At 33.2% G+C, this 17,274-nt stretch overlaps 2 protein-coding genes across 3 annotated transcripts; one reads left to right on the top strand and one right to left on the bottom strand.

Annotated features, from left to right (window-relative positions):
• The first annotated feature begins 372 nt into the window (after nucleotides 1–372).
• Nucleotides 373–9,939, top strand: LOC139902390 (uncharacterized). 2 transcript variants are annotated; one of them, XM_071885024.1, is made up of 26 exons: nucleotides 373–567; nucleotides 1,126–1,238; nucleotides 1,365–1,491; nucleotides 1,581–1,679; nucleotides 1,776–1,844; nucleotides 1,972–2,106; nucleotides 2,174–2,242; nucleotides 2,319–2,374; nucleotides 2,470–2,629; nucleotides 2,754–2,918; nucleotides 3,002–3,086; nucleotides 3,159–3,386; nucleotides 3,483–3,577; nucleotides 5,983–6,025; nucleotides 6,553–6,710; nucleotides 6,808–6,918; nucleotides 7,049–7,117; nucleotides 7,571–7,714; nucleotides 7,812–7,886; nucleotides 7,984–8,160; nucleotides 8,250–8,335; nucleotides 8,433–8,487; nucleotides 8,777–8,902; nucleotides 8,994–9,107; nucleotides 9,216–9,335; nucleotides 9,675–9,939. In XM_071885024.1, exons 1-26 carry the CDS (start codon nucleotides 448–450, stop codon nucleotides 9,738–9,740), a joined length of 2,865 nt encoding a protein of 954 aa, XP_071741125.1. In that variant the 5' UTR covers nucleotides 373–447; the 3' UTR covers nucleotides 9,741–9,939. The 2 variants fall into 2 exon arrangements, with proteins under 2 accessions (XP_071741125.1, XP_071741124.1); XM_071885023.1 differs by having other exon boundaries at nucleotides 3,002–3,386.
• Nucleotides 9,940–10,831: 892 nt separating this feature from the next.
• On the bottom strand, nucleotides 10,832–16,893 carry LOC139902391 (probable sulfate transporter 3.3). Its single transcript, XM_071885025.1, has 13 exons — nucleotides 16,490–16,893; nucleotides 16,316–16,364; nucleotides 15,614–15,821; nucleotides 15,169–15,340; nucleotides 14,722–14,787; nucleotides 13,893–14,006; nucleotides 13,669–13,785; nucleotides 13,456–13,582; nucleotides 12,631–12,917; nucleotides 12,344–12,534; nucleotides 11,715–11,800; nucleotides 11,333–11,409; nucleotides 10,832–11,208 (listed from the first exon to the last, which is right to left on the bottom strand). The coding sequence occupies exons 1-13, from the start codon at nucleotides 16,805–16,807 to the stop codon at nucleotides 11,053–11,055; spliced, it is 1,968 nt and encodes a 655-aa protein (XP_071741126.1). The 5' UTR covers nucleotides 16,808–16,893; the 3' UTR covers nucleotides 10,832–11,052.
• Between the last annotated feature and the right edge of the window lie 381 nt (nucleotides 16,894–17,274).

Below are 17,274 nucleotides of genomic sequence, written 5' to 3'. Positions count from 1 at the left end.
TTACGGGGGCACTGGGGAGGGTACCGCCCATGCCCTCGAATTGGGCCGAGTTTCCTCCTGGGCAGCAGTTGGGGACGCGTTATGCAACTGCGGGAGATGAATGCGTTGGTGGTTAAATGTCCTGAGTGATCTCGTAGAGCTGTAAAAAAAAAGGTGAGTTTCTTGTTATAAAAAAAATAAAAGTAGTAAAAGATAGTATTCTAAAGGCAGTTTACAAGAACAAAGTATCCCAATTACAAACAAAGGCAGTTTTTGAAGTAGAAAAAAATATAGTATGGTTTATGCGTATACACAAAACCTTTACTAAAAAACAATCAAGATTCCCTCTTTCTTTCCCCTATTTCTTGCTTCTCTAATTTCAATTTTAGTCTTTTCCTATAACACAAACAACAAATATCAAATTAAGACCCAATTTGCTTGCTGCTCTTCAATTCTCAATTTACAATCATGATGGATGATGATGTAGTTCACCGAGTTTTACATGAAGGTGGCCGTGATTACTATCAACAAACCCCATCTACTTCATCTTCATCTCCTTCAATTCTTCAATCTCTTCCCCTTCATGCGGTACGGTGAATTGGGGTTTTACTGTTTTGGGGTTTTTATTTTGCATGCCAAGTGTTTGATGAAATTACCCACTGAAAACTTGCCCTTTTTATTTCCGAATCCTAACCCAAAAAATTTATTGATCGATATAATGTGATTTTGTAGTCAAAGCAACGTTCAATGAATTAAATGTTTAATGTTTGATTATAAAGATAGAAACTTTAGAGTTAGTTTGGCCTTAATGCTTCATTTACATATTATCATTGATGTGAATTTTAGTAATTTATGAGAATGAGAAAGGGTTAATTCTTGTATTGTGTTATGTATGCAATAAAGGAATTATTAATTTAAGTAGTTTTATACACTGATACATTTCACTTATAACTGTTGATCTTACCTGGTATAAATAGTTGATATTCATTACTTGTTTGTATATTCAATGCATATAATATTAAGTGTGTGTGGTTTATGGGGTCTTTCGAATGGTTATGTCAATGTAGGTTCTTACATTTGCAGAAATGCAAATTGATAAACATGTAACTTTTTTTAAAGACTACTTTGTTATTTGGTCGTTTGTAGTCTTTTGATCGTGGGTATTACTTGTTGGTTAAATCAATTCAAGAGCTTCGGTCAAAAAAGGACGGTATTGTAGCGGTTGGCATCGGCGGTCCTAGTGGCTCTGGCAAATCAAGGTAAGTCTGATATCACATTGTTTGCAATGTATGCACTTATTTTTTTCACGTTAAAATCCGTTACCGTTTTATTTAATATTACATTGAATTGAAATATTTACATTGAATTGAATGATGTGTATACAGTTTAGCAGAGAAGGTGGCGTCAGTGATTGGTTGTTGTGTGATATCAATGGAAAATTATCGCACCGGATCTGATGATGGAAATGATTTAAATTTAATAGATTTTGATCTTCTTGTTCAGAATCTTCAGGCACGGGTGTTTTTTTTAGATTTTTTAAAACATACATAGAAGATAAAATGTGGTTTTAGTCTTACTGAAAACTTGTTTTGTTGATTTAGGATTTGTTGAAGGGAAAAGATATATCAACACCAGTGTTTGATTTCCAGTTAAAAAGACGCATTGGAACTAAAGAAATCAAGAGTACTTCATTTGGAGTGGTGAGTGCATGCGTGATTCCAAGTTACATTTGCATTTTAAATAATATTAATTTATAATTTATAATATAGATTTATCTAATACATTCACCGTTTCAGGTGATAGTTGATGGTACATATGCACTTCATGCACGATTACGCTCGCTGCTAGATATTCGTGTTGCAGTGGTAATTACTAATTACGTTTGATATCATTATTATCCTTACAGTTTGCTATCATTTAGTAGAATAGTAAATAAAGCATCAAATTAAGAATTTTTTTAGCATGTTTTGATATTATACATTTGCGAACCAGGTTGGCGGCGTTCATTTTAGTCTACTTTCTAAAGTGCAATACGACATCGGAGATTCTTGTTCGTTGGACAATTTAATTGATAGCATTTTCCCATTGTTTAGGAAACATATTGAACCAGATCTTCACCATGCACAGGTTGGACATTAAAGTTTTAAACTTTATCTTAAATCCTTTTTTTTTGTCTGATATACTTTGTTTGCAGATCAGAATTAACAACAGTTTTGGCGCATCTTTTCGAGATTCGATTTACAAACTTAAATGCAAAAGCGAGGTCTGTCTTGTTTTGTAACAATCAATATACTCATTTTGTTTTTTGATGTTTCTGATAAGTCAAACTGTTGTATCAGTCAGAAAGTCAACAATTTCTCTACTTGTTTCCGGAGAAGGAAGCACAAATTGATAAGTGAGTTCACCAACTTTATATACGTAATACGTCTTACTTGTGCTTGCATATCGCTACTGAGTGTTTTTTTTTTTTTTTTTTTTTTTTTAAATCAGTTTCATTGAGATGTATTTAAGGCCTCCATCTGCAAGTGAAGAAGCACATGTTAACGATTGGATTAAGGTTCGCCAAAGTGGCATTAGATATTATCTTTCATTAGGTGACCAAAGAATCGTTGACAAACATTTCATTATTCGCCCAAAAGCTGAGTTTGAGGTGCATAAACACAAACATCTTATCATCATCATCATGATCATCATTATTTATTATTATTATTATTTATTATTATTATTAAAAAAATGTAATTTTTTTTCACCCATTTTAATAAAAACTGTAACAGGTTGGGAGAATGACACTTGGCGGTTTGCTAGCTTTGGGGTACAACGTTGTAGTCAGTTATAAACGAGCATCTAAGTCAATCGTTAATGGAGATCTTTCAATATCGCTCGAGACTATAGATACTCTTGCTGAAACTTACATCGTTTTAAGAGGCCGAGATCGAAAAGTATGTTCTTTAATTTTCATTATTCGACTTTTTTAATGATAACAATGTCAAATATTTTTAAAGTAATTATACCGATTGAATAGATGGTTGAAGCAGAGGCATCAAGGTTAGGAATTACAGGTCCATGGATCACTAAATCGTATCTTGAAATGATTCTTGACAGCCAAGGTAACATTTTTATTAAATTACTTTTACTAATATGTTCTGCTTTATTTATGTTTATGTTTACGTTACTTACAGGTGTTCCGCGTCTTAATACGCCACCTCCTATGCCCGCCACGTCATCAGGCATACGTAGGGATCCGCTCATTGTTGCTCCAAAGCCGCTTCGTATTCGACCTGAGCTTGTGAACCGAGATGACGATCAACCATGGACTCGATCACCCACCAAGTCTAAAATGGACCCGGTATTAGCCCCATGGCGGTTCATATCATCTGATGGTTCAATTGTGGATGGGTCATCCATTGGTGTGTATTTTTTTACCCCGCATTAATATAAAATAATTTTTTATGTATAATATTATATAGTGAGATGTCTTAGTTGCTCTCATCATGCATATACAGATCCTTCTTCTTTCAGGGATACACTGCAGCTTGCACCAATGCCCGATTCTTTTGATCTTGATAGGGGCCTGCTTCTTGCCGTTCAAGCAATACAGGTACGCATTACGAGTAAAATGGAAGGATTAGGTAATGTTTCATAAGTGGTATTTTGTAGTGTTTTCCTTTTTGGCCCCACCTAATTAACCTTTAAATATGATTACAAAGGTTAGATTTTCTCAGTGCTAATAATAGTAATAGTAACTCAATAAAATTAGGAGGTTTAATTCAGTGAAATATCTTCAGTGGAACTTTCAACCCTTCTAAAAATATTTCCTTTTAAGATTATTTTTTTACTTGATCCGTTAGAGATAATGTGTAGTAAACCTAATTCGGTTCATTCATAAATACTCATGACAAATCACCACAAGTAGGCTGCGATTTTCCGTTCAATATCTACGGAATCTATTTGTATCGACGAGTGATGTTATTCTTGAATTATGGCTCGGAAGGTGTGCGATAGTGTTCCCTTCAATTTGAATATTGATTCTACTGGTAATCAGGTCATCTTGTTCTTGTTTTTTAACTTCCCAAAAAAACCGGGTCGGGCTGATTGTTGGAGACTATTCAGTTAATACGGGTTGGTTAGATAGGTGTACCTAGCAAGGAAGCGGTTATCGAGTGGACATCCTTATGGTTTATTTTGAGGTTTGAAGGGATTAGGGATATCGAAAACTTTGTCAATATCTTAAACTTCATATAAATAAATGGAGGGTTGATTCGTGCCTATAAAGCGAGGGAGAGGAAATAGGGCATCGATGGTTGTTTCGGTTCGAATGTAGATGTTGACATGTCGAATGTTGATAGGACAGAAGCTCCCAGTCGCTAACATGAGCTATGTCTCATCAAGGGATGCGAGATGGAATAGGAGAATGTTTTTTAAGGTGGTTTCAGGTAGTAAACGCACCCCAAATATTTTTGTGAATAATTTCCAGGCTAGTAATATCGATGTAGTAAACCAAATGAGTTCCATGGTAGATTGGTAGTTCAAATTCCATTGAAATAAAGGCTGATGTGAAGATTTTAATATTTAATATTTAATATTCCCGAGTCAGTGAGCAACCACAACTTCATATTTAGATATAATAGAGACCGTTTCACTCGGTCTTTGGTCGAAGATGAAAGTAAGATTGTTGAAGTTCTTGATGGAGTAGGCAGTAAAATCGATGATAATTCGAATAAAAATTTAATGTTTCATGATTCATCTGCGGTCAGTGAATCCAGTCAACAAATCCAGGACTCTTGATAACTTGACTCTTGATAACTTGACTCAAGATATCTTGTCTGATGGTTCCCTTGTTCTATTACCATCTATTTTCAATATTGATTGATTGGGATCCTGATTCATCTCCGATTAGTAATGATTCTATTAATGTCGAGAAGGTGTTCGGTCAAGTTGGAAATATTCCAGCCACCGGAAAACAAAATTCAAAATTCCGATAATAATTTCACAGTGAACGACGATCATGATGATTCGGGTGGGGAAATTAAACGTTTTTACTTGCTGTCTGATTTTCACTCTACTTCACCAAAGACTCCGGATTTGGGTCCCCATATTCTCAAGCGTGCAACGGATGTACCGTGTGTCGTGAATGATGCTAATTCCTATGCAAGTGATACGGCATTGGACCAGGCTTCAATGATGGGTGAATTCAAATTTAGAAATGGTGATAGGTCTAAATCTTCTTTTTGCCTCAATGATGAGTCCCTTCCATCTAATACTAAGCCTAGTTGTGGCCAAAGGTTGATACTTTGGATCCAGGGATTGGGCCTAATGAACCCATTAATTGGTTTGGACCTTGATTTATCGATTTCTATGGTCTAAATCAGTCTTGCAAATCAAACAAGTCTAGAGAAAGAGTTGTATTGTTTCAAACGATGCTTGTCACGGATATAGTTCGTTGGTTCGGTTTCGCCATAAGAGAAAATTAAGGCCCTTAATTAAACATCTCTTTAGTAAATTTGTCCAAGGGGAAACACAACTAAAGCGTAGAAGATGTTGTGATGAACGCGGTTGGTATGAAAGGGCTATTCTCGTTGACTTGATGAAGGGAGCGGATGAAGAGGATGACAAAGCAAAATTCTTCATCCTCTGATTCGGATATTGTTGAAAACAATGATTGATTTTCGATTAATACGATTGGCGGTTTCGGGTTTTCAATGTATTGTTTCCTTCGTGTGTTGTTTTGTCGTTTGGTTCTTAGGTTGTTTTATAGGGGATAGATGGATTTTTAGGGTGCAAGTTTTTTCGTGTTTTTTGTTTAGGTCTTTAGTCTATATCGTGTTCTTGCTATACTCTAGCTTCTTGCTAGTTATTATTTATTATTTTTGGAATTTGCTTGCCTTTCAAAAAACTCACAAAGTAATAATTATATTGGGGGATGGAAGTAGTTTTTGAAAGTTATGAGAGTAATGATTTTTTTTTGTATTTACTCACTGACATAAAATGCTTCCACCGTTTCAGGCTTTGTTGGAGCACAAAGGACTGCCTGTTATAGTTGGAATCGGTATCTCTCTCTCTCTCTCTCTCTCTCTCTCTCTCTATATATATATATATATATATATATATATATATATATATATATATATATATCAAGGGAGAAGTAACCAATCAGGGAGAAGCAAAATTTTTATTTTTATTTTTTTTTGAATAAACTTTGTTCACGAACATTATAGATTGGATGAAAATATCAACATTTAATAGACACTTTGTGATAAATGTTTTTATTTTGGCGGGAAAACGCTCGAAGAAGTAATATATAACAATTATCGTGTTTTTCGAGCGTATGTTGAGGTTTTAGATATTAGGGTTTAGATATTAGGCTTTATAGGGTTTAGATATTAGCGTTTAGAAATTTAGGGTTTAGATTTAGGATTTAGATCGAGTTTTTAACACGAACGGTTTAGGGTTTAGGGTTTGGGGTTTTGGGTTTAGGGACATATATATGCGCGCGCATATATATGTATATATATTATGTGTGTTTAACCTATTAAGACATTATAATGGAGATTCAACGATGTTGTATTCTTATAGGAGGTCCAAGTGGGTCCGGGAAGACTAGTTTGGCTCACAAAATGGCAAATATCGTCGGTTGTGAAGTTATTTCTCTTGAAAGCTATTATAAATCTGACCAAGTAAAGGACTATAAATATGATGATTTCAGATCGCTTGATCTACCTTTACTCACAAAGGTACTTATACTTTGATTCTTGTTTATGCGTATGAATCTTGTACTTACCAATTGCATCAAAATAAACGAAATTGTTCGTCTACTGGCAACTTTTACAGAATATTAGTGATATAAGAAGACGACGGAAAGCAAAAGTACCTGTATTCGATTTGGAGAGCGGTGCTCGTTGTGGCTTTAAAGAACTCGAAGTGTCCGAGGATTGCGGAGTGGTATATCTTTATTCACCAGAGACATATTATTAGTATTAGTATTAGTATCATAATAATTATTACAGAATATTATTATTTGATTATCACGTGTTATCATATGTTAATATAACGATACTGGTGATATAATCAGGTGATAATTGAAGGTGTCTACGCTTTACACCCTGATATCAGAAAGTCACTGGACCTCTGGGTTGCTGTAGTAAGATTAACTCTTGATTCTGTTCCTAAGGCTTAAATGGTGGCAAAATGGTTGGGTTTGGAAATGGGTCGAACCGGGTCCAAAATGGGTCGGGTTAACCGTTGACACAAAACACTATTTTCCCAGTATTAGTACTCCTATATCTCTATTCTATAAGTTATAAATTTGTCAAACGATTACAAAAAACAGTACTTATGTGTGACAAATATAATCTTTGAAATAAAATAATTGACGAGGTTTCATACGTTTAGACTAGACAAGTAGACAGTATGGGTAACTTTTGACCTGTTTGACCCGAGTTTAGGGTATTATTGGTTTACCTGTATGCCCTGCACCTGAGATAACCAGACTCATTCATAAATATATGGGTCGAAATTAGCAATTTCATAAAGTGAGTAGGGATTTATATGAAACTAGTCGATTTGATTTAAACCATAATTGTAAAATTGGCAGGTTGGAGGTGTCCATTCGCATCTCATATCTCGAGTTCAAAGAGACAAAAGTAAAGCCGGGTGCTTTATGTCCCAAAACGAGATCATGACAACTGTGTTTCCTATGTTCCAGCTGCACATCGAACCACACCTTGTCCATGCACATGTTAGTCATTTAAATCTATTATTTCTAAATAATTATTAGCTTGTAATCAACCCTCTTAAATACACTAACGATTGGTCGGTTATCTTTTATCTCGCAGCTGAAAATACGTAACGATTTTGATCCTGTGCTTTCTCCGGAGAGTTCACTGTTCGTGCTAAAAAGCAAGAAGGAGGTAAGCTCGTTTTAGTATTAATTATCATTTAATTTAATAAAGTAATTATTGATGTGATTTTTGTGATTTTTCCCGTAACGTGCTGGTTTTGATTCAGGTGTCGTATCAAGATATCATAAAATTGCTTGATCCTGCAAGAATATGCAGTTCAGCTCAGAATTTTATTGATATATATTTTCGGCTTTCTGGTATTCCAGTTAACGGACAGTTAACTGAGAGTGACTGTATGCGAGTGAGAATATGTGAAGGGAGGTTTGCATTGCTGATAAGGGAGGTCTGTCGTAACAAGTTTTAATTTTTTTAATGCTATTATAATTATATTGTTTCTTACGATGCTTTATTTTCTTATAATAATAATAATAGCCTATAAAAGAAGGGGATTTCGTAATTCAACCAAAAGTGGACTTTGACATCAGCATTAGTACAGTATCTGGTCTTCTCAATCTTGGGTACATCACATATTTGTTGCTTTCGATATTTCTATGGGAATATATATTTCGAATAAGTTTGTTACTTTAAATTTTCTTGAAAATATGTGATTTTCAGATATCATGCTGTGGCTTACATTGAAGCATCTGCATATATCTACCAAGATGGAAAGGTAAGTTACATAAAATAATTAATTTCTTTCATAAAATAACTTGAGAAGCCATATTAATACAATAGCTCTATTATATCAGGTTTAGAAGCGAAATCTGTATCTGTATTTGTATTTTATAGAAGTTTATTTATTTATTTAGTCAATCATTTGATTGAAAAAGGCAAATAATTTAAGTTCTTTTATATTGTGTTCCAAGAGCCACTACTTTTAGGATTCTTGATATTATTATCATTTGATTCATTTATAAGAACGGTAATTTATTTGAAGTTTGGCTATGTTCATGTTGTAGCTTCTTATAGAGGTTGATCATTTAAACAATGTACCGGGACCTTATATTCAAATCAAAGGGGCAAACAAAGAAGTTGCATTAGCTGCTGGTTCGAAACTTGAGTTGGATGGTTCCTACACCACCAAGGTTTCATCTTTACACTTATACTTTAGAATCAATAAATCATTACCTTAAAAGTAACCATAAACCTTTATGTTTTTTTTATATAAATTTGTAGAGTTACCTCGACATAGTGCTGGAAAAGTTACCAGCATCAGATCGAAGTTCAAGTGGGATCTACGCGCAACAAGCTGCACGCTTGCAAGAACTTGTTGACAACATCCAATCTCAAGTAATCTTGTCGTAATTATAAATTATACATGATTGATTGATTTAGGTGCGCAGAATTGTTCTTTTAATGTTTAAACGTCTCTAAATAATTTGGCAAAAAAAAAAACAGGGTAGCAGTTCATCTTCAGAGTCGTCACCAAGTAGGGATGCTATTTTACCTGTAGATGGTGTGATTGAAGATATGCAGTCGAGAATTAAGCGACTTGAACGATGGCAGGCAATTAACACCGTAAGTAATTCTCGACGCTTCTAATTTATAAAATACTAATATACTAATTGTTGCCAAGATCAATCAGCTTGGTACTGTTCATTAGTGGGGGTATATTTGTAATTTTCCTATTTCCTTTTCCTTTTTTGATGGACGCTGACGTCAGCATGGCGTTAGCATGACATATTTATTTATTTATTTATATTTTTTTGGGTATGATATATATAGCAAAATCATTTCCCGCAGCAACGCACGTGCCACTCTGCTCGTTATCTCCATTCATAGAATTTTACAATTTTTGGGTCCGTTATGAGACTAGATGTAATTTGTTCATCTACATTTGTGACCGATTGTTTGCAGGTGCTATGGACATTCTTGATGTCTGCGTTCGTTGGATACTCGCTTTATCAGAGGAAGCACCCGTAATTACAAGTTTTGGTGATTTAGTATTTCGGCGTTGATTCTTCATGAACATAACTAGTTTAGCAACATTTCTGTTCATACCCAAGAATCTCAATTAACCATAAAACAGTTGCCTTATACTAACAATGCTCAAATCGAAAGGTCATAACGATATGACAACTTTTCATTTGGTCGTTTCTTGAAAAAATTTGAATCCTTTTTATTTCGTCGGTATTGAACAAACATCATCACACCTTGTTGGCCTGCAATGGCCGCATTACATTTCCCTTCATCCTTTTCCGTATTTTCTTCAGATTTCGGCCTAAAAATGGTCATGCCAAACTGTTTTAACTGTCAGGATGGTATGATATGACCATTCCTAGAGCCACAATGGGTGCGTGTCATTCTACTTGGCAGCCTACAACGGGCTCTATTGGGTGTTGTGGGCGTGGGTCATTGCGGACGTTGGGCGTGGGTACAACGGAACCTACGACACTTCCTCGGCTAATCAGATTTTTTTTTAAAAAAATTTTCTAACTAAACTCATTATTATATCATCATCACTTTTCACTCAATTTCGCTTTTTACCACATCATAAAAATCTTTCAACAACACTATCATAGGACCCCTCTTTTTTGACAACACTGCCAGGTCAGCACATTTTTCACCCTATAACTCGACAATACAACATTCTTTATGGTCTAAAGGGCAGTCTTTTAGTCATTTTTGTAAATTGTAACATACGTAGGTTCTTTTTTCATAGGGAATGGTCTAAAGGGTAGTATTTTAGTCATTTTTGTAAATTGTAACATTTTGACAAAACTAGCGGTTAGTTAGTAACTTGTAGCTGATAATTATTAACCTTTTATATGTATTTAGGTGTTTTGTAGAGTAGTAACGGTTAAAATAAATAGTTAATGACAAAAAAAATAAAAAAAACTACGAGCTTTTTCTCAAACGCTAGTTTTATTAGATTTTAGCTTGTAACTTTTTCCTCCGTCTAAAAGCTTTAACATCTTTTAACGAAACGAAGTTTTTATTATTATCAGATATGAGTTTTTTCATAAAAGTTAAAACCAACATACCAACCTGTGTATCCTTGATGATTACAAGGGTGCAAGTAAATATATTTCCATAGGTGTCCCTGTTAATCCCTTTTTAGGAACCTAAAACAGTATCCAGTTCCTAAAAAAAAAAAAAAAAAACCTAAAATACAACCGAAAAAACAAGCATCTATATCTTGTGATCAGATTGCAATACAGCCAATACTTACATCTTCCCTTTCTTCCCACATTATGCTAATAAGTTGATCCTTTCAACACACTATCTTTAATCCTCAAACATGGTCTGATGAAACATTCTTTATCGACGAAAATAGTGATGAAACGGCTTCTCCCACCGTCAAGAAAAGTGTATTTTGTTGCAAAATATCGTTAGCATCCGATTTTTGTAATTTCTCTATCACTTCTCCAACCGGATTCACCAATACAAGCTGTAACCATATTCACAATAACACATGTCAAAACTGGTTTTATACATAACAACGTACCGATTATATAACATTGAACGATTATTCATGAGAAAAAAAAGTAATCAAAATGCTGAGTACAACTTACCTCAACACCCCTCTGTTCCAATACTCTTCTGAGTTCTCGGACGAACGTCACTCCATTTGTATCAATTGCGCTTACAGCTGAAAATCACACAAGTGGAAACTATTTTAAACGTTACATATGTCTCCGTTGATACTTGGACCCACAATCTCCTGGTTGATGTCTTGATGAACTATCAACATATCGCTCGACAACGTCATATAGTTTTATGTCTTTTTGTTTTTTAACATAATAATTACTTATGTAGTTTGTGATGAATAGCATAACTAACTTATCATGATAATCCTTATAATAGTTTAAGAGGTTTTATGAATTTGAATGTTTTATAAGTCTGAATTGACACCTCTAACTTTTTTAATTATGTCAACAACTATTTGGAAGTTACCTTCAAGATCTAGAATCAAAAATCTTAAACCAGAATGTTTTTTGGTTTCTTCTTCTTCCTCATAATCTTGTATCCACCTCAAAATCCTTCAAAAGAAATAGAAAAAATTGGTAAATAAGTTTTAGTTGGCACGTATAAGATTATATAATGACTTTTCAAACAAACGTTACACAATTGTCTCAGTACTAAATTGAAACGCAGAAAGAAGCGTTAGGTAGACGTTCGCAAATCTAACATGTCCTAAGTCATATACTCTAGCATGTCATAATATTTTTGGCATTTATGAAACAAAAAGTTGTGATATTTTTTAAATTCAGTATAGTATACAAACTCACGACTAAGGGGCTGTTTACTTTAGTATGTATTGAGTCATGTTTTCATTTGCCTCTGTTTGAAGAGGGTTGTTTGTTCTATGTCTTCTAGAAACGGACCGATTTTCAAATTAAGTGATAGATTAAGTGACAAAGAAATAACAATCTTACTTACTGAATTAAGAGCTGTACAGAAACATATCATTAACTGAAAAGTAGTAAACAGGGTCTAAGTTGTGTATATTTACTTGTTTAGTGAAGTCTCAAGGTTATTAATATAAAAATAAAAATTAAATTTTAAGAAAGATGATGAATTACCTGTCATTGAGATAATTGGAGTTTGCAAAATTGATTGGAGCTTGGATGCTTAAGATCAAGAAACCTGGGATTGAAACAGCATCCTTGTACTGATGTTTGTTTCTAAATATGTCAGTACCAGGTATGTTACCCAACACCACTGTTTTAGGTCTTGTCATCTGCAACACCATCTTAAACACCGAAACCCCAACCTAAAAAAATCATAATAATTAAATTCATAAGTTTACATTTATAATTTCTTACAAATTTTCAACTTCAATGATAATTGTAGTAAAAATTACACTTACAGCCAGTGCAAGTCCTTCTTGGACAGATATAAATATGACACCAAAGAACGCGCATAACATCACAACGAAATCAAATTTATCAACTTTCCATATTTGGTAAGCAGCTGGGACGTCTATAAGACCGATGACTGCTGTGATAATGATCGCACCCAACACAAGATTTGGTGTGTACCGAAACAATGGCATCAAGAAAAGCAGAGTCACCATAACTGTTACTGCCATTATTATGTTGGAAACAGCTGTTTTAGCTCCAGCATTGTGGTTCACAGCAGACCTCGAAAACGCACCTGTAGTAAATGGGTGTTTATAATACAAGTAAACAAGATTTAAAAGGTTCGAGCTGTAAAATATTTGAAGTTATAAAACGGTTATCATGTCTAGTATAAGTGGCAAAATGGGCTGGTCATGTTGGTTAACAACCCAAAACTTATTATGTCAAATGGTGAAATTTGAGTAGTACATGTCAAAAAGGATGGATTTAGTTAGTTTCAAGTAGTTTTTTTTTTCTTTTTTGTTATGGATTTTTTTTTTCTTTTGTTATGGATTTATTTATTTATTATTATTATTTTTTTTTTGGTATGGCAAAGATACATATCCAGTTACAAATAGTCGACCACCGGATTCGAACTCACAACTTCAAGGCTGCGAGGCCAAAGGCCCATTGTTTGTTATGATTATTATTATAATTGTTTTGTCTTTTTTATACTCCTACATTGTTAATTTCGACCTGTTTTGTTTTTAGCTAAATGTTTATCATATAAATTCGTACAACGATAAACTATACTACAAATTTTACACGTAAATTAATCGTGACATGTACTTTACCTGTAGTGACATAGCATGAAGTGGTAGAACCAACAACATTCATAACTCCAATTGCTATCATTTCTTTGTTACCATCGACTTGATAATTTTTTAAGGCAGCAAATGTTCTTCCTACAGCAATCCCTTCCTGTTTTGTGTAAAAGACAAAAATACCCTTTAGAACAATGTGCTATAATGAGTTGTATATTATGCAGATGAAGCACTAATACTTACAGTCAGGGAAATGATGCCAGTGATAAGACCAGTTTTCAAGACTAAACCCAAATGACTTCCATGAAAATGTAACAAATTCCATGATGGTGGATTCAATCCTTGTTCTAATTTTCCAATCTGTTTAACGAATAAATTAATAAAAGTTAAACTTGGATTACAATATATATAAAAGCCAAGTATATACTATACTAATATAATTAATAATAATAAATAGTAAATCTTACCACTGAAATGCCATGTTTTTGAGCTTTGAAAACATAAACAAAAAGTGTGGAGACTATGACTGAGAGTAGAGGTGCTCCTGCTGATACCCAAAACAGCTTTGGTTTCTTTATACTCTGCATTAAAATAAAAATGCCATAAAATTAAAAATTCTAGCTAGGGAAAAGTTGACAAGTTATTATAATGTTACCCAAAAAAAAAAAAAAAAAAAAATTATTAACTAAATAAATGACTGTCACATTTGAAAATGTAAACCGTGCCTCAAACTTGTTATAATCACATCATTTTAGCCTCTCATTAAATAATTAATTTAGGCAATTTATTAGTGAGTGCATGTGGATATGGATAGAACTTAAACAAAAGCATAAATCAAAAAATATTTTGATAGAAAGAAGAAAAGGAATATTTTTTTCTTAGATATAAATATAAATAAATATATATAATAATGGTGAACTATTAATTAATTAATTAATATAATTAATATAAATATATAGAAGATAGACAAATTATATGTGTATACAAGGAGGTACCTAATCTTCGTACCGCCCTACCTCGTGACATGTTTTTTAGACTCTCGTGACATGTTGTTCCCTGTGGTCTTTTTGCGGCTATATTAGACCGCTTTATAGTATAAAGTAGTAGTAATATATTCCGCAATACTTTTATTCTTATAGTTTAAGTTTATTTATGTATGTGACAAATTCATCATTTAACTTTTTGATCTGTATTATATGCACATATATTGTTAATCATATGCTTAGAATCTGACAAATACATAGTTTACAATTAGTTGTATATATTTATAAAACTTCTGTACACACGTATACTTACAACGTGTCTTGCCACAAGCAGAAATATCAGAAAGCAAAATCCCATCAGGATCGTTTGCCACGACCACTGCAAAATCACAATCATATATTAAATGACTAAAAAATAATAAAACTATGCATAGAAAATTATGATGCTAACATATCTATAAGGATCGTGATTCACGTACCATCAATTTTTATACTTACACTACTAAATATGTTTTAAATATTATACAGTACAATATTTTAAAACATATTTAATACTCTACGAATAAAAATAGTAGTATACGGATAAAAAAACTGATGTATATGTAAAAATGATGAATACCACCATTTTAAAAGGCGGTAATTTGTACATCACTAATTTTCAAACATATAGATATATACTTCTGTATCACTTTTGTATTAAAAACAATATGGTTTTAATTAAATGATGAAACTAAGGACAGTGCTAATATATTACTAGTACCTCTTTAGTATTGTGGAAAACAGAGGACATAACAGGGACCAGACCCATTTCTGTAGTAAAATGTGTTATACCAAGAAGAGCTTTCAATTGTTGAAGTGATACTATGATTGCAGCTCCAGCCATGAATCCAATTAGTGTAGCCTTTGACAAGAAGTCAATTATGAACCCAAGCCTACAAACACCATACACATCAACCTTATACATCACGCATTAAATTTTGTACATTCCTTCATGATCAATAAAAAAGACTTGGTCCCCATTTGGGCATGACCTATAGAATGTTTTTGATAAACATATGTCTACATCTGGACTTTAACTTGACCACATAGACTAGATTATAAATCAACAACTAGAATTTAATTTAATAATTGTTGACAACAGAGCAAACTGTACGGATTTCTTTATTTTTAACGTTAGCGGTTTAATTTTAGAGCGAAAAGTTGACCTTAAGAGTCCAAGAGAGGCTTGAAAGAGACCAGCGAAGAAGGTAGAAGTGAAAGCCAATTGAAGATACAAAATAGGGTCAAGTGTAGGTGAGACTTCTTGTCTTAACATTGACCCCATTATTAGTGATGCAATTGAAACTGGTCCAACCGCTAAATCTCTTGAGCTTCCTAGCACAGCATATACTAGTGGTGGCACAAAACTTGAATCTACATCATTCAACACCAAATAAAAAAAAAAAAAAAAAAAAAAAATGCATAAGCATTCAAATCATTTAAATTAATCTTTAGAATAGACTAAACATGATATTTTAATGTGTTTTTTTAACGGCGGTTAAGTCACTGTACTGTTTTAATGTGTTGTGTGCGCATTTTGTGGCTTAACCACTTAAAACATGCATTTTTTATGATTGTTATCTCTTAAAAAGTTCAAGAGTTATTTGAATTTGAGAAAAGTTGTTACTCCGTATATGTTAATTCACTATACTCTGAATGATTGGATAGGTTTTGACCCAATCTGTCTAAGTGCAAAGATTCTTTTCTCACTTATTATTTGTTTACAAATAGCAAGTATATATGTTATATAAAGTGTAGTATCTTTTGGAAAAGATATTATAAAACTACAGGGTTCAAAAAGTGAATCAATTCTGCTTGTGACAATTAGTAAGTTTGAATCATGGTAATTAAAATGAAGGTATACTTACATAAACCAACAATAGGAGGAAGATTGGCAAGTTTTGCATAGCTTATACCCTAAAAACAATAAAACCGAACGAAAATTCTTGTCAATTATCACGAAACAAACGGTCTACATGACTACATACTGTGTACTATAATAACATGATAGAGGGACAAGGAAAGGATAAAGATATAATTACCTGTGGAATGGCTAAACTAGCAATTGTGAGGCCAGAAACAATATCAGATTTGAGTAAATTAAGGTTGTAATGAGGACCCCATTGAAGAATAGGAAAAATGTACTGAAAACCAAGTAGCCATTTTTGCTTAGTGGGTTGTCCTTTGAATTGTCTAAGAGGATCATCAGGAAAGAAAGTTTCTTTGAGCTTATTCATTAATTTTTGTAAACTGCTTCTTTTTGGTGGTGTTTCAACTTTATGAATCTCCATGGATATTTCTACACATGGGTTATTATGATCTTGGGACCCCAAATCTTCTTGATCAAACTTTCCAACCATTCTTACAAAAAGATTGAATCTTAAAAAAAAAAAAGATTAATTCAAGAAAACTAAAGGAGTGTATAGAGAGAAGAACTAGATGGTGGAATTAACATGAAGGGTGTGTATGCACTTATATAAAGAATCATGAGTTGGTGTTGTTTATGTCATCTTATGAAACATGCATCCATAAATGTTCCAGATGTAAGAGAGAGAGAGAGAGAGATTTTTTTTTTTTTTTAGAAAAAAAAGAAAAATTTATTTTGTTGGGGTAATGAAATGTTGAATGGATGAGGTCTAGGGAGCTTTTTAGGATTCTAGGTAAGTTTAAAAGGACTTAAAACAAAAGGGTTTTGGTTGGTTCAATGAGTGGGATCAATAATTGCATAAAGGTCATGTTGATGAATGTTAAAAGAATGTATTGAATACAAGATTGGTTTAAGATGGTTTCTTGATTATATTTTACTAGTACTGTATTAGCTTATCTA

Source organism: Rutidosis leptorrhynchoides, chromosome 3, assembly GCF_046630445.1.
Source record: "Rutidosis leptorrhynchoides isolate AG116_Rl617_1_P2 chromosome 3, CSIRO_AGI_Rlap_v1, whole genome shotgun sequence".
Lineage (NCBI taxonomy): Eukaryota > Viridiplantae > Streptophyta > Magnoliopsida > Asterales > Asteraceae > Rutidosis > Rutidosis leptorrhynchoides.
Note: the sequence above shows the minus strand (reverse complement) of the source record. Positions and strands in the feature narration are given on the sequence as shown.

Coding starts and splice junctions, on each gene's coding strand:
- LOC139902391 (XM_071885025.1), bottom strand. CDS start 16,807: ATGGTTGGAAAGTTTGATCAAGAAGATTTGGGGTCCCAAGATCATAAT. Junction 13,583..13,668: donor CTGGCATCATTTCCCTGACT/GTAAGTATTAGT, acceptor TACACAAAACAG/GAAGGGATTGCTGTAGGAAG. Junction 12,535..12,630: donor AAGAAGGACTTGCACTGGCT/GTAAGTGTAATT, acceptor TGATTTTTTTAG/GTTGGGGTTTCGGTGTTTAA.
- LOC139902390 (XM_071885023.1), top strand. CDS start 448: ATGATGGATGATGATGTAGTTCACCGAGTTTTACATGAAGGTGGCCGT. Junction 2,630..2,753: donor GCCCAAAAGCTGAGTTTGAG/GTGCATAAACAC, acceptor AAACTGTAACAG/GTTGGGAGAATGACACTTGG. Junction 9,108..9,215: donor TTGACAACATCCAATCTCAA/GTAATCTTGTCG, acceptor AAAAAAAAACAG/GGTAGCAGTTCATCTTCAGA.